Source organism: Chelon labrosus, assembly GCF_963514085.1.
Source record: "Chelon labrosus genome assembly, chromosome: 23".
Taxonomy (NCBI): domain Eukaryota; kingdom Metazoa; phylum Chordata; class Actinopteri; order Mugiliformes; family Mugilidae; genus Chelon; species Chelon labrosus.
Window position 1 is genome coordinate 4,440,745 of NC_140356.1, and position 16,005 is coordinate 4,456,749.

The 16,005-nt window shown below is 43.6% G+C and overlaps 1 protein-coding gene across 1 annotated transcript in view; it reads left to right on the forward strand.

The window, feature by feature from the left end:
- The window catches only part of nav3 (neuron navigator 3), a 188,476-nt gene that overhangs the window by 118,178 nt on the left and 54,293 nt on the right, over positions 1-16,005 (forward strand). Inside the window, exons 10-12 of the mRNA XM_084573281.1 lie at positions 735-843; positions 9,778-10,191; positions 12,248-12,367. Coding sequence (XP_084429407.1) covers positions 735-843; positions 9,778-10,191; positions 12,248-12,367 — 643 coding nt within the window. The remainder of the gene's footprint in view (positions 1-734; positions 844-9,777; positions 10,192-12,247; positions 12,368-16,005) is intronic.

Here is a 16,005-nt window from a genome sequence, read left to right on the forward strand (position 1 = left end):
GTCTCATGCCGCTTGTTAATTACCCATTCTGTGGTTCCCGCCCGCAGATACGGGCCGGCTTGACAAGCTGAGAGAGAGGCTTAATTGGAGAAGACAGGCAGATACTTTGTTGAGCGCCCACTGCTTGCAGTTCTGAAATGCTTCCCACCCTGTGCTTATTAGCAGCACTCCTTCAGAGTAGGCCTAGTGTTTCAGTCAAACAAGATCTTCCTCCGTAAACCATGCACCATCATCATGACATGCCAGAGAACATAAAACATATCAAGTTTTTCCTTACCTGTTCCAGGACGAGGTCTTACCAGAGAAGCACAGGGGCTCCGACAGAATTCACTTTTGTAAGCACGGCTGTGTCTCAAGCTAGCTGACATACCGCGTGGCGTCGTCGCATGACATCTCTGCGTCAGCCTGAAGGAAAAATGTCAATACTGTGTAAAATAATATCTCCACTTTTTCAAATAAAAAAAAAAATGCATGTAGTGCGGCCTGACAGGGTGATTTATTGTACGTGGTTCCAAATTGTCAGCGAGGGGTTTAGGGACGTCCACCCATGCCGCCTGTCTCTGTGATCGGTCGTGATTCTGTTCCCCCTGCCGAGCCGTTTGGTGACATCCAAAGAAATGTTGCATGTCAGATGTCCTCGCCACTTCTTAAACTGCGTGTGCCCTTTGTGGGCGCGGGTGAATTGTGTGTTCAGATCCAAGCATCTCAGTAAAACATAAAATGTGCATCTGCAGGAGAGGACCCCGAGGCGAGACGCATGAGGACAGTGAAAAACATCGCTGACCTGCGGCAGAACCTGGAAGAAACCATGTCCAGTCTGCGGTCGACACCGATCAGCCACAGGTAGGCAATGCTGCATGACTTTGTTTTTGGCAAATTGAAGAAAAAAAAAAATGTCAAAACTGACGGGGACAACAACAGACGGATTTTAATTTTGGAGATTCGGAAGCGTGATCGTCAGGCACTCGGTTGTAATGTGCTTCCAAATATGAGCATCTTTCATGTCTTGCAACAAAAATGTAAAAATCATTCCAATATTCTTGCTAGATGCAGCTTGACTGTTTCTACTTTTTCTGGCTTTAGATTATTGTCGCTGTGTGTGGTGTCTGACCACTACTGCGACATTTGTCCTGTTGGCTCCAAACATTCAACTCCCTACTTGGCAGTCTCCAGGCGCCATGCAGTTTCAATCAGACTCTCCCTTTACAAGTAAATGAAAAAGTTGATAAAACTGGCTTGGTTACCAGAGTTTATTTTGAGGCACCCAAAACTTCTGCCATTGCAGCACAGGGCTAGATTACTTCTATGTCTACCTGGCTTTCTGGAGATCTTAAGTCTTAAGGGCAAAACACACTACCACTGAACGGCACACGCCAAAACAGCTGGCCCTGTTATTTCCTAAGCAGTAAACCCCACACTGGTGCCAGCCTCTTGCACAGGCGTGGGCAAACTTTTTGGCCCTTTTAAAATTTGACTGATCGGGCCAGCAGCAGATTGGGGGTGAACTAATATACATTCCGTGTGAGTAGAGACAGTAGACTCAGCTTTAGCAAATGGAGTGCGCCATCTAGTGCAATCAACTGAAGCGCACGGTTTTGCAAGGTAAAGGCAAAAATGAATGCGTTCAGGACAGTTTAAGAGCAGCCTTCTCTTCACGTCACTCTGTGAATGAGGAGAGACTAGTTGTTGGCCTGGAGAGATGTCCTAAGCAGTGCAAACCATGAATCCCAAGAAGGTAATGGCAAAAACAGACATTGCCTGGCCTGGCGAGACATGCAGTAGCTGTGTTTCTATTTCTCTTGGTCTTATTGTAGATCCTCTGCAGTGCGACCAGTCCTTCTGGTGACACAGACGCCAACTGACACACGTCATTTGACATGAAGCCCATTTTCAGCTTAAGTTTAGAACCTTAAACCTTCAAACCGTCTATGTATCTCAAATGTTCTTGCTCCTTTTAATTCTTTATTCACTCTCCCTTAGCTAGTTGCTCAGTTTGTTAGTCTCTTGTTTGGCAGTGAGCAGGAAGGTTATGGCAAGTTTACCAGCTGTGGGATGCATCTAGAAACATCTCCAGCGTATTATTGACAAGCTGGCATTTGTTTCTTTTTTTATAATGCCATCCCAACAATTGATACATTAATTACCGTAATGACGCGAATATTGGATTCAGCGACAAATAGCAGCAACCTGTGCAGTTTTATCAACATGAATACTCAACATAAGCTGTTGAGACCTGAAATTCTATGGACAAATTTATGTAAGATTAAATACAGTATTGGTGAATAATACAACTTCATAGTAAATAGTTGACTTTGAATCTAACTTTGCTAGTTAGCTAGCTTTGCTAGTTAAGCTAGTTCACGTTACGTCTTTTCCTCTAGGTTTTGACCAACTTTTAAAATAACCATAAATCTCCGTGGCCTAAAAACTCAAGAGCACAAACATCAGGGTTTTAAAACTGCGGTAATGTAAATTTTCATTAGAAGACATTAGAAGACACATGTTCTCTCCGTCAGGTTAAATTCAGAACAGAGCAGTTGAGTGACCGGTGTGTGTGGAGGTTCTTGGGGGAGGGGAGTGAGGGAGAGATGCTTTCAGGAGCAATAGGAGAAAAAGGCTGCCATAGTATGAACACTATGTGGGAAACACTGCTGCATACATACTGCACCCACTGACATTGCATCCATTCTAGGTAAGAAATTGTGGGTCATAGCACAGTACCTTTAAAATTAAGGAAGCAATACTGTGCTGCTAAAGAGTCTTGTGTCACTGTGGCCCGGAAAAGTAACAAGCAAAATGTAGGGCTGCCTCTAATGGTAAGAAGGGAATATATATATGTATGCAGTAATATGGCATATTTCTTGCAACCTGGATTTTCTTATTCCATCCAAGAGCTGCAGCCCATTTTAGTGGCTATTTTGATACCAGTGTAATGCGCAGCACGTCGAAGGCCGGGACTTTCTCATAATGCGTCAATGCAAATACAAAAAAGCACACACTTCTCTGCAGACCCACGCATGGCACGACTGCACCACAGAAAATAACCAGAAAGTTTTGGGGGAAAAAAAATGGTTTGTGTCTCAGCCACTATTTTCTAAGTTAGTTTCCTCGTGCATACGTTGTCCTTGGCAGCTCAGATGCTGGTATCTCTGACTCACCTTGTGCAGTTGATAAAGCGGATCCAACAGGGAGATATGGCTCCAACTATTAACAGCGTTCCCTCTATTACCATACCGTCTTCTCCTCCGTGTTCCCCGGGTTTAATTAAAAGCAGCCGTCACCTCCCTCACCGGCTGGCGCGCATGTAATGGCGTTCAGGAGTTGACGGACAACCAACGCCTTAAAAGACTGTCCCATCTGTGAGCCATAGGCTACCCTGAGAATCTAACAACGTGAAGAGAAAATATAGCAGCTAGGGTGAGAACTAAATGATCACCATTGGTTTATGTCAGCTTCCAGGGCAATGGTCCCCTGCTCATCTCTTTCCTTCTCCCTCAGTCTATTATTTTGTGCGTTTTGCCCCATTTACACAGGAGAATGGTGGCCAGGCTGGCGACAGCCATGACAGATGGCAGTCTGTGTGTGTGTGTGTGTGCGCGCGCATGTGTGCGTTTGTTTTCTCCTTCTTTATTCCTCAGAGGAGTCTCAGCCAAGCACGATCGATACACTGCTGTTGTCTTACCACCACATTTAATCCAGTGGGACTCGTGGCGTAGGGGTGCGAAGTGTTTGATTGGTCTAAGGACGCACATGTCAGCATGAAGTATGAGCGAAATGCATCATCATATCTCTACATTAGCGTCGTGTAGGGTACTGCTGGAGCTGCATAACAGCGTAGCAGTGAGCACTGCTTTAAGGTGGCACAAACGAAACGGCATACCCGCCACTGCGCAATTTTCAACAAGAGATTTAATATAAAGACAAGATAAGTCGGCTAGTCAGTATGCGCCTGTGACGGACGGCTTTATATTCTGAATGTAAGGAGAGCCTTGGCGTATGCATGCCAATTCTGCCCATGACAAAAAAACCTGGCCAGACCATTCTCATCTCTACTGGATAAGAAGTAGCTATAATCACCATGAAGCTCTGAAGCTCCTTGGGTAATTAATCACTGTTACGCTCGAGCAGACATGACTGTCATATTCATCACTCTGTCCTTCCCTACGATTCTGATTGTCCTTTCATACCTGTTCGAACGCCGTCCACACAGACTGCATGATCATACAGCTAGTGTCACCCATCAATACATAACATTGCCCTCTCACCTTAATTTTATCTTTCATAGCTACACAAAAGTGGTAGTCACATTTTTACTTGTCAGAGATGGAACAAGCCAACAATTTAAGTTATGTGCAGGTTTTTGAATGCACCACATTCAAAAACCGGACTCCACATCTATGCTCTCCTCAGTGAATGAATGAGTAGTGGGTGTTCTGGGTGGGAGCCTTGTGCACACAAGAATGACTGTAGTAAGCTGTGCCATGGCATTGTTTCATCCTTGTTAAACCGTTGCTTTCAAGATTATCCACTATAATTTTCAGATTTCACTGTAAGCAGGATCAGATTTAGCAAGGAGTAGTGTTTAGAGTTATAGAATTAGACAACGATGCTGTTTCCATTCATTAGTTTCCTATTTTAGAGGATTTTATGGCGTCAGGTTGTCAGGTGTTTATGTTGGATCAAGTGACAGGAAAAGATGGAACAGAATAGTTTCAAATGTCACCAACAACAAATAACATTTTATAAAATGTTTTCAGTTTAATGGGGAGCTTCTGTAACATTCTGATGCTCTTTCTCATCAACTCACATGACATGGAATGCATTCAAGACAGATGGTTTTACCCATCTGTGTTATGAGGGTGCTGTAATATGATGAAATATCCAGCTGTTTTTCATTCAACAGCCCCAAACGTCAAACATCAAATATTACAATTAAATTTAACTGCAATTTTTATGCGTGCCGTGCCCTTAGACAACCAATTATATTTGCTTGGCTTAAAGGTACGGACGCGCCAACCCGACATCAAAGACCTACTGGCAACGAAGGCCAACTGTGACAACGCTTTATGTTGCCCGTGTCTGTTCCAGAAAGTTGCACTTAAACAAATTGCAAAGACTACAGCCAGCGGGCCAGCTGACACTGACGCTTCTGTGCATGTGTGAAAGGAAATAAGTCTTCCAGAAAAAACAGAATTGCTACTATTAGCTCGGAAGGAAGGAGGCTAGGAGGCTAGGAAGCGCTATACAAGAGTGTGTAGCGCTTCCTTGCTTCCTAGCCCTTTATGTGGCAGTCCTTTTGTGCAACTAGCATTTTTAGACCAGTTTTTACCATCATATTCTTTGCCTATATATGTATTTTTCACTACAGTGACTGAGAATAACCACAGTGTTGTGCTGCTGATGGCAGCTCATGTTACCTAAAATTATTGACCCAGTTGACGAAGCTCTTCTACAAGTGGCTAAGCTTTAGTTTCACTGGCCCTGAAACAATTTCCTTTTCTCATTGAAATGACCTTGCTTGTTTTTTCGAGATTGCAGCCATTGCTGCAGCTCGATTTTCTCAGAGGTCCAGTTGTGTTGGGACCTCAACAGACAATTTATATTGATCAAAAAACCCATTTAATTTCACACCACAGTTTTTTCTTTCTATCTAGACAATACAAAATGATATTGATTGACATCCGAAGTGAAAAGAAACAGCTCCACGTGTGAAGACACGCTGTGATCTTCAAGGAGAATCCTAACACAGCAAACACAAAGGAGATGTATCCTCTTTATGTCCCCCAACCCACTCACTCCTTAGGGAGCCTCGGGTGGTCCCATGGGTGTTCAGCAAGCGCCAGATGACATTTTGAACATAATAGCTTCACCGGGTTGGGTTTGTTTATTCTGTGTTTACACTTCGAGAACATAGAAAACGGGGCAGGCTAAATTATTCATTGCTTTGGAATTGAGGAGACAGCTGTCGGTCCGGTTTGAATGCCATGTGTAGGATTCCAAAGAAGGCGTGCATTAGCTGACGCCTCAACACCAAAGAGTTTGCAGTGATTGCAGCCCTGCCTTAATGAGGGGTCACAGCCTTTTCAGTCCCTGACAACGTGCTTGTGAGAGCAGTCAGACTGAGAGGAAAATTGACATCATTCAGCTAGATGAGATAATATGAGCCACTTCTGGAGAAGATGAGTTTTCAGCGTTTGATAGAGGATGGGAAGTGACTTGGCTGTGGGGACCAGAGTGTGAATCGTGGTTGTGTCGGCGTTGGGGCGGGGATCCTTTTGCAGGCTACAGATCTGCACTTTAACCAACCTCTCTCAACTGTATCGCAGTCGGGTCGGGTTTAACATGTGCCAGCACTGGTGCCATCCTCACTCCTGCAAACACACTCACTTATATACGGTTCAGCACACAGATTCACACACACTCGAAAATGTTAGGTCACATGGCAGTATTTTCTGCCCTAAAAAGCTGGAGAGCATTGTAACCATGCGTGAATCAGTGAGTCGGATATAAAATATCTCAGTCGTGAAAGGCTGAAGAAAAAGGGTGAGTACAATACCTCAATGACTTTCATAAACTAAATCTCAGTGCAATTTTAATTTAGTTTTTGGATTTACTATGCAACAGATGTTCAATCCTAATGATGTCTGTTCAGTGTTTACACAAATCCAAATCAGAAAACCACACAACTGTATAGGTACAGTTTTCCAAATAAATCTTAATAAAGGACAGATAAATCGACATCATGACAAATGTGGCTCAATAGGTTGTCCTCTTTATCGTTTTTATAGTATTTATAGTTCACTTTAAATCCCCTATGTCCAGCAGTTGGACAACTGAACATAATCATAAATAAAACATTCCTTTTATGACAATGGTTGGAACTCCTCCTCACTTTGTCCAGAATCTGCACCAAATTTATGACATAACTGTAACTTGAATATGTGTTGATAAAATAACAAATGTGTGGCAGTGTCCTAATATTCGTGGCCCTAACTGTATTTAGTCTTTCTTGGTATAATTTTATGTTGATTTTTTAACCCGTTCGGCCGTTCTCCCGGACCCGGTGCCAGGTCCGGGAGAGCGCTACAATGATTACTGCCTATAAAAAGTTAAGAAAACACATGCAAATAGACAAAACACAAGCAAAGTAAGGAAACACACTCATCAATTTTACAGTATGTGCAATGCAAATAGTCTCAACACCAGCAAATACAGAAACGCACCGCAAGCAGCACAAACAGCAATGGAAATCCTTCCAGGTGACACAAAAAAAAGTCATGAAAATACTAGAATCGTATCAGTGCCATATATCTGCAAATGAATTTTGCAAGTTGTCAGAATTTAAACTGAGAAGCTTATGAGGAATCATGCGATCAGGATGTTAAAACAAAAAGAAATTGTTTCCAATGATGATGAGCAGCCAACGTCAACAACCCATAAACTCAAGTCATGAAGCTTTGATCCAGGTAATTTCATCACTGTACATATTTGCTGGTGTTGTGGATATTTGCATGTGCTATTGAACTGAAGACGTTTTCTTACTCTGAGGAGTACAATCATGTCCATACCAACCCTATCAGAGCCCTGATCTTGAGCAGCAATAGTTTAATGTCGTGGCTAATGTTGTACATGACATTTGCGTCTTTGAATTGTAGCTGCAAGAATTATTATTATTATTATTATTTTTTTTTTTACCCTTATCTGTGAATTAACTAGCCCAGACCCACATGTAGATGTTGGACTTGGAGCTCATTAGCAGCAGCGAGAGAAGATTCCAGTGTATTTATATCCAGCATTGCTCAGCAATAAGCAGTTCCCTGCTGTCAACATGGATTCTTCTCCCGCTGAGCTCTTGGCTAAGCACAAAATAGTCTACATCAGGATTATTTTTGGTTGTAGTTGTGCTTTATGCCTAATATTGTCTGGTGAAGCAAAGATTCTCCAAAAGCGCCCGGTTTTATGGGAAACGTCTTTATTCATGGGAGTCTACCAATGATTTATGGTAATTTCACATTATCATACATTTCATGGTGCATATTAATATCGTGTTTTTTTACGGAGCACGGGGGTCCATGTGTGGTGAGTTAGATGTGTAAAATATCTCAGCACTTTCCCCGTACTTGTCATTCAGGCATATTCTTGCTTTCCACGCTTATTTATCTCAACACCTACACACACACCCAGTCTCTCTCAGTTCATCTGTCTTTCTCTCTGCTGCCTGGAGATAAAGATAAGCTGATTTAGCAAGCTACATTGTGTGCGAGTGGTTAAATGATTTTGATTTCTATGCCGTGGCAAATTGATTTCCATATTGGGCTGCGATTGCATGTAAGATAAGCTATAAGCATGTGTCATTTTGTGTGTGTGTGTGTTGTTTTTTTTTGTCTGACCTCAAGAAGTGTTGACAGAGATGTGCTATGAGTACGGCTGGCATCGCTGCCCTTCTCGGGTTGGCACTCGGCTTCCCAGGGGTGCAGCGTTCTGTCCTCCGTTCTCACCAAGCGTAACACAAGGCTCCTCTCACACCTCTCTCTCTGCTACGTGTGAGACACCGCTGTAAGATGTCAGTGCTTTTGTCACCTATTCCGGGCCGGTATGCCGAGGCAGGCATCCAAAGGCCCGTCCTCCCACGTATCCAGCTTCCTCCAGTCGAATTGTATACGTGCATTCATAATGATCATGCCATATCTGTGCATTAGCAAGCAAACGTCATATGTCCTGAAAAAAAAAAAAAATCACATGATAGCCCTTTCTTAAAATCGCATTATCATCTGTGCAGACGTGCACATGAGAATCCCTAATCCTGCCTGCACCTGTGCTATATGTATCAGTTCTGTATCCATAGCATTACATACATAAAACAAAGGGATGTTTGGGGCCGGGGTGGACTTCATTTGAATGCAGTGCACTCTTTTTCCCAGCAGAGAGAGCTCAAGCGAGGTATCACTAACTGCCGGCATGCTCTGTCCTCCGCGTCCAGATAAGATGCAAAGGCTTGGTGTGCAACTGGTCATGAATCTTTATGTCCAACTCATTCACCATGATTTTCTCTTACAGTTAATCAGTCAATTGCAATTAGGTAGGATTAGAATTTCATTTAAAACGTGGATGCTGTCATATAATTTTTTTATACAAGCCTCTGTAATTTTCAAACCTGCCTTGATATTATTAAAAAAAAGCGTGTTTTTGGCTTCCGCATGTTTTAGGTTTTTTTTTTTTTTTTGTGTGTGTGATGCTCGAGAGGTTCCCTTCAACCTTACTGATGCACCTGACTGAGATTTTATTTTCCGTGACATTTCAAAGGTTTATCCGAGATTCAGTGGATAGTTGGGCGCGCGCACAGCTGTCTTCAGCTTTCCGCTTCCGTCTCCGTTTGATGTGCGGGGATGGTCTGGCATTATGCTCTCGTGGGAGCCTTCGCTCTCTTCTCCTTCGGTTCAAGCTTAACACGCTGGAAGAAACGGCGCTTTAGGAAGGTCTCACGCTCGCACGCAGGGTAACGCTGCAAGAAGCAGCGTTTGATATGAAGGGATTGACTGATCTTTTCACCTGAATGATTTGCCCTTAGCTCAGGAATGCACTTGATATCATTTCTTCAGTGTTTTAGGTTTCTTATTTTGTCTAGGCACTTTTTTCAAGACCCTTAGACCCTGAAGAGTTAGGGGAATTGAGTTTTTTTTTTTTTTATTAATGCTAATAAGAAAGACTTTTTGATGTGTCTTGTCAGAGTCAGAATAAATCCCCTTGTTCTCTCCCTCTACCCCTTTCTCTCCACAGTACGCTAGAAACAACCTTTGACACCACGGTAACCACCGAGGTCAATGGGCGGGGTCTGCCAGCCCTCGCCGCACGCTCTTCCCCCATGTCCTGGCGTCTGGGCCAGCAGTCGCAAACCCCACGTCTCCAGGCGGGCGACGCCCCCTCAATGCCCAGCAGCTATGCTGCGCCCAGGGCGAGCACAACGGGCGCTGGCACCGCCATGGGGCGCTACGGCGGGCACTCCGACCCCTCCAGGTTTGTGTACAGCGCCCCCCTGAGGCGAGCAGCAGCAGCGGCAGGGGCGAAGGGGGCGGAGCAGGGAGAGAAGGGAGAAGGAGGGCTGGAAGGAGGGAAGCAGATGGAGGTGGCAGGGTACATGAGTGATGGGGACGTCCTAGGGAAGAACAGCAGGATGGATGTGATCACCAGCGGGTAGGACGAGCATGTTGGCTCCCTCTGACACACTGAATACTTGAGAGTACCTGCTTTAAATGCCAAGCTGATAATGTTTTTGACCATATGAATCACAGGAGCAGTCACATTTGTAACTAAAGAGTTTGACCTAGAGATACAATTAATGAGTAGTGTGTTCCTTTCCTGTTCCGCGTGACGTACAAAAGCTGCATATCAAGCATACAAACACACTGGGTATGTCTACTGCAGAACTCAAAGTACCCATAGTGGATAGGAGAGAACAATTTGTGGTTATTTTCTACTTTAAATAAAGACATTGATTAGCCTGTATAGCCAGACTGTTCTTATCAGAATATGAGTCTGGTAACACGCCTCTTGGATTTCATTATTTGGCGTGTTTTCTGCCAATACTGAATAAAGAAATAGCTCTGGGCACTATTGGGCAGTCCTACAATCAATCAGAGCCACTTTGTTGTAAACAAATTCAACTCCAAGGTGCTCAGATGACGCGCAAAACGACCTCACTGTTGCTCTTCTGTCCATCACTGTATAAATCCCGCCCTAACGACAGATCTTTGCTGGAGCATAAACAAGTCCCAACGGAGCTAATCCAGACCAACTTTCATCAACAAAGCATTAAAGGTCAGGGAGGTCAGTATTACAGGTTAGACAATGACACCGCTCTCATTAAGTTACAGCCAGAAGAAAAATAGGTGGAAACAGCTAGCCTGAAATACAGTTGTTTCTTCTGGGTGCCTGGCAACCTCAACATGGCATCACGTAGTAAGTCACAGCTTGCAGCCATGAAACAATCAATGTAACAACCTCATAAAATAATATTTTACTTTTTTTTGTGTGTGTTAAACGATCTAACAGGAAACCAAATGGTAATAAGTGAGCTTCATTCAGCTGGTGAAACTATTTCTTCCTGTTTCCAATCTACTGCATATGCTAATCTAGGCTAACTGGCTGCTGGGTGCCGTCTTGTATGTACTGTGTAGACATAAAGGTAGTATCCATAATTTCATCCAACTCTCTGCAAGCAGATTTTGGAGAAAACTGTTAACATTTTAACAGACTTTAAATATTGGTGTTAAAAATATTGTTTAAGATTATGTTTCTTTGCTGTTAAAAGCAGTGTATACCATATGACATGACCCATACACAGTATCATCCACCATAGATTTCTGAGCAGCATCACTGCTAAAGAACATTTCCATTCACTGTGGCACTGCACTCTGAGTTCAGTGCATAAGCAGCCTTAACTTCATGGTTACCTGTGTATTCATACTGTCACCAAGGCCCCACTTTTCTTTCTCTGTGTATTCATACAAATAGCCTGCTGACATCCACCAAGGCTGTCAGAGGTTTTTTTTTTTTTTTTAATGCGTTGAATGGGAAGGTTCAAATAATACATTCACATGAACCTCAAGGACGCCGAGTACACTGACAGATTACCTGAATGAGGAAAGATAAGTCGGAGTCTTCTGCAAAACACCACAACAGCGTGAACACAGGCTTCTGACCTTCATTCACTCAACAGCTATGAATGCCTTGAGCGAAAGGCGAATGTATTGAAAAAGAAAAAAATAAACTATTCACATTCCATACACACACTTGGCATCCGTGCACTTGAGATTTCCCAAAAGGGGAATCTGTGAGGGGAAGTTAAGCTAGGAGTGGCGGAGTAAAGCATCTGTAGGATTAAAGAGAAAATGTAGGAACATGTTGGGAGGGAAAGGTGATTAGCTGAATTATTAGCTTAATTAACTCGAAGCTAATGGTCCCCATGTCCCATCAGCCGTGTCTGATTGCTATCAGGCAGTAACCTCAAATCCTTCCATTTACTCGCCGCCACACATACACATCCACTCATACACTTAAGCTTGTACCTTTTTTTTCTGTGTTTCCAAAATGCAGTCAGCTCACTAATCAGATTATCCATCCTTCAGTGCCAATGCAGTTAAAACATTCTATTGAGTTTTGGTCGTTGAAAAATGTAAAATACTGAGTCACCTTTTATGGTGAGCTGAGATTGGACGTCCACTTCCTCTAATTAATTCTCCTCTCACAGATACCTTACAGACGGCGGCCTCCATCTGTATGCACGCAACGCAGGCCGGGCCTCAGACGTGGCTTCTTCTCGAGAACTATCCCAGAGAGGGAGCAAAGAGATTCAGGGTGACATAGACAGGTAAGGAGGGAGTATGTCAGTGCTGCTTGTTTTGCTGGTGCCTGTTTGATTCGTCTGCCTGCGGCACCCAGGTGCAGCTCAGGTTCCACGGTTTTGAAATGCGTTCAGGGACGCGCTGAGAGATGAAAGCACATTGTTAAATATCCAAATTTGCATACAGTCCTTTGCTTGATGGCATTTAACTGATGTTCTTCTCCGGACCAACTCGCTGTGAGTTTATCGGTCTAAGCTTCGGCGGTTACTTGTTGCCGTTCACTTTCACCTGCAGTCAGGTGGATGTTTGCAAGGGCAAACTCACTAGACTGTGCTTTGCAGCTATTGATGTGTATGCGTGGAAAAAGCGATGCACTGAGGTGAAAGTGGCAGACAGGTTGAAAGTTTCTCAAGTAGAAACTGCAGGGTAATCTCATTAGACCTGACTGAATTGACTTGACGTGACTAAATGTCCGCCGGAGCATTCATCTTGCGTCTACCCTGTAGCAAACAACTTAGCCTTTAAAGTGAACATCTCAAAGGTTTTCATTTAAATAAATGTATGTTAGGCTCTGTCTGAGCCTTTGAAAATATTGCGGTGTTTTTATATTTTCACTAACATGAACTGGCTACAAGTAGTGACTTTAATGACATTAAGCTACTGCTAATGTAAGCTCTATAAACTAAGGTGGCCAAGAGGTGCAAACCAACATGACAAAAAGTGAAACACTTTTACAAAGCTTGAGACAAATTTACATTTTCAGAAAACAAAATTACATTGCCATAACACATTTACAAGTCCCGAAACAAATTTACATTTCAGAAAACAAATTAACAAGACGTGAAACACTTTTACAAACGCCGAAACAAATTTACAAGTGGCGAAACACTTTTACAAGTCCCAAAATAAATTTACAAATATCAACCACCAACTGGAAAGGGAATGTACCAACTCCAGGGTTGAACAGGAAGTGATAAAGGGAGCGGCCAATACGAGTTGTTGTTGTCGTTGATGGAGTTCGTGGTGACCCAAGATGGACAGCGATTGCCCATTTTGTGGCAAACACATGAGCGATGAGACCTAGCCGAGAAGTTGGAGGTGACTGTAATAAACAGATGTATGGATATGAATGCAGAATGATATATCAGACAATCAGACAATTGCTGACAGCTTCCGAGATCGCTGCTAATGCAAATGGAACATTTCCCATAGCTGCAGCTTCACATTATTTAACAAAACAAGAATGATAAGGAGCACCCACAGTGAGCTGTTAGATGAAGAGCTGCAGGCCACAGGCTGCACGCCTCCAACTTCTCGGCTAGGTAACCAACCTCCATTCGCTGTGCCCCGCAGATTATAGACTCGTGCAAAATCTGATCCAAAAAGATAACAGGTTGCTGTTAAAGACCAGTTATAAGAAAAAGAATAATAATTCAGGAAGTTGTTGTATTCAAATGCTGGAGAGTTCAGCTTTTCAGCTTTTCAGATTTCAAAAGAGGTAACACAGGCGATCAGTCTAAATAAACTTGTACATTTTTTGGGCTAATATTTTATATTTTTAAGTAGCTTTAGAGTCCTGACATTACACAAAACAAATCATGAAGTGAACAGGTATTAGTTAGGGGAGGAAACTGGAGATAGACTTGTATTATTGAAGATACAGCTGAAGTACAAAAAAGGGGAAAATGACCGTAAAGGTGACATAGGTTAAGAGCTTTCAATCTGTAACACATGATGGAGCAAACACACTGGTCTGCACCAAATATGTCAGGTTTGCTCATCACAGATGCACCTTGACTCAACAGAAAATGAAAGCAAAAGGCGAGGCCTGAAGCAAAAAAAGTGGGAAATAACTTCACGCCCTTCAGAGGTGATACGGGGCACCTCCCCTTTGCGGGAACATCAAAGACTAAATGAGGTGAAAAGGAGAGCCGTGCTATTGATTCAGAGCTGTCAGGCCAAGACTGCGATGACACGCCTTCAGAGGGGCTGCTGGGAATCGACCGATGCGGTGACATTTCCCAGTGTCGCAGCTTCAACTTCTGCCAAGCTTTTAATGAGTGGCAGTGTTTAGGGGAGTGGGGGGGGGGGGGGGGGGGGGGGGGGTCTGAAAAGCAATCAGATATGGTGCTCAGGAATTAGCTGGCTTTTGTTATAATGCTATAAATTAGTGCCGTGCTGTTAAACGCACTAAGCTAGCCTGACAGCATGCAACAAGATCACTCTGATGATGATTGTGTGATTCCGCAGAACCGATTCAACCAAAGCAAATATGCTAAATGTACATGGTTACATAAGGCACATTAAAACAGTGTGAAGTATGACTTGCAGACATGCTGGTGATATTTATCTTCCTGTTGTGTCTGCGTCTTTGTGTTTGCTACCAGCTCACGTGATCCAACAGATGATCCTACTGCTCCTGGCTTCCGTATGCTAGCTTGTACATCACAATAGTCAGCCGAGGCAGTCATCCAGGGGCCAGCCTTATCATATCTGTGATTAGCCAAGCGTCTAAACATTCAAGAATAGATGATTAACCTGGCTCCTGTCAGTCTCCACCTGATCAGATTTTACTCTCGGGCGAGAGGATGGCTAGGATAAAAATACATATGAACCATGTGAGCTGTCTCTTCCATCGCCAAGTCTCATATTCCCCTGAATGCGTACTATCTCCATATTTGAATATTTTGCCTAGAGTGTCTCTCACCTTGCCTCGACATAAATCCAAAAATTGCTCCGCTTTTTTCTTAGCCAAAGTCTGTGTTAGCATTTTGGGCCTCAGGGACGAGGAGAAAATATTGATGCCTGCTTCCCCTTGAGATGCCCGCAGGCAACACACTCCTGATAGGAGGAGAATTTGAACTCTGGAAGCATCTTTTCCTTCGATCCTTCCTCCCTTATGGCTTACAAAACTATATGAAAGGCACATATGCGCACACAAAAATGCACATAATGCCACCCCCCACCCCCCCAGCCTCCGTCTGACATGTGTGATTGTCAGAAGCTGAGCTGTCAGTTCCCACTGACATGCGACAAAGCTCGGGGGTGAAATTCATTTCCGAAGCAATCTCTCACCAGGCTTCACACCTCAGCCTGCCATAGGACATGATCTGCCTTCCATTACCAGTTCCCCCTTTATGCCAAAGTCTTCCTTCCACATAACCCCCCTGGCTGGAGGTGAAACGAGTAGCGGATAAGACCCAAGTTCAAACAGTCTGTTCACTGACTTTGACAAACTTCTTCCCCTTAAATGTGCGTGCTGGCATTCTAGGAGCAACAAACGCGGGAAAAACATGCATTCTTGTTCTGTGTGTGACTCAGATCTAGATGGAGTCCTGATGACAGCATATTTAGCTGTCTCGATTATTACTGCGTAGGAAGTGCGCACATCCAACACATTTTCAGCTGCTTCTGTAAGTGACAACCAGGGTGGTTATCAGATTTCTCGTATGTCTTCTCAATTGTGTGTCAGGCTTATTTTACAGTCACAAAATGTAAGTTAGTAGGTGTGCGGTACGGAGACCTGTGTGCTATGGTCTGGTGGCTTAGCGTGTATTCCTGTGTAGCCAAGACTACCCATTTTAAATACCGGTCGTTGGCCATAGTCCAACTATGCATCCGAGATATGAGAATGGAGCTTGAGTTGTGAGATGACGGCTTTGTT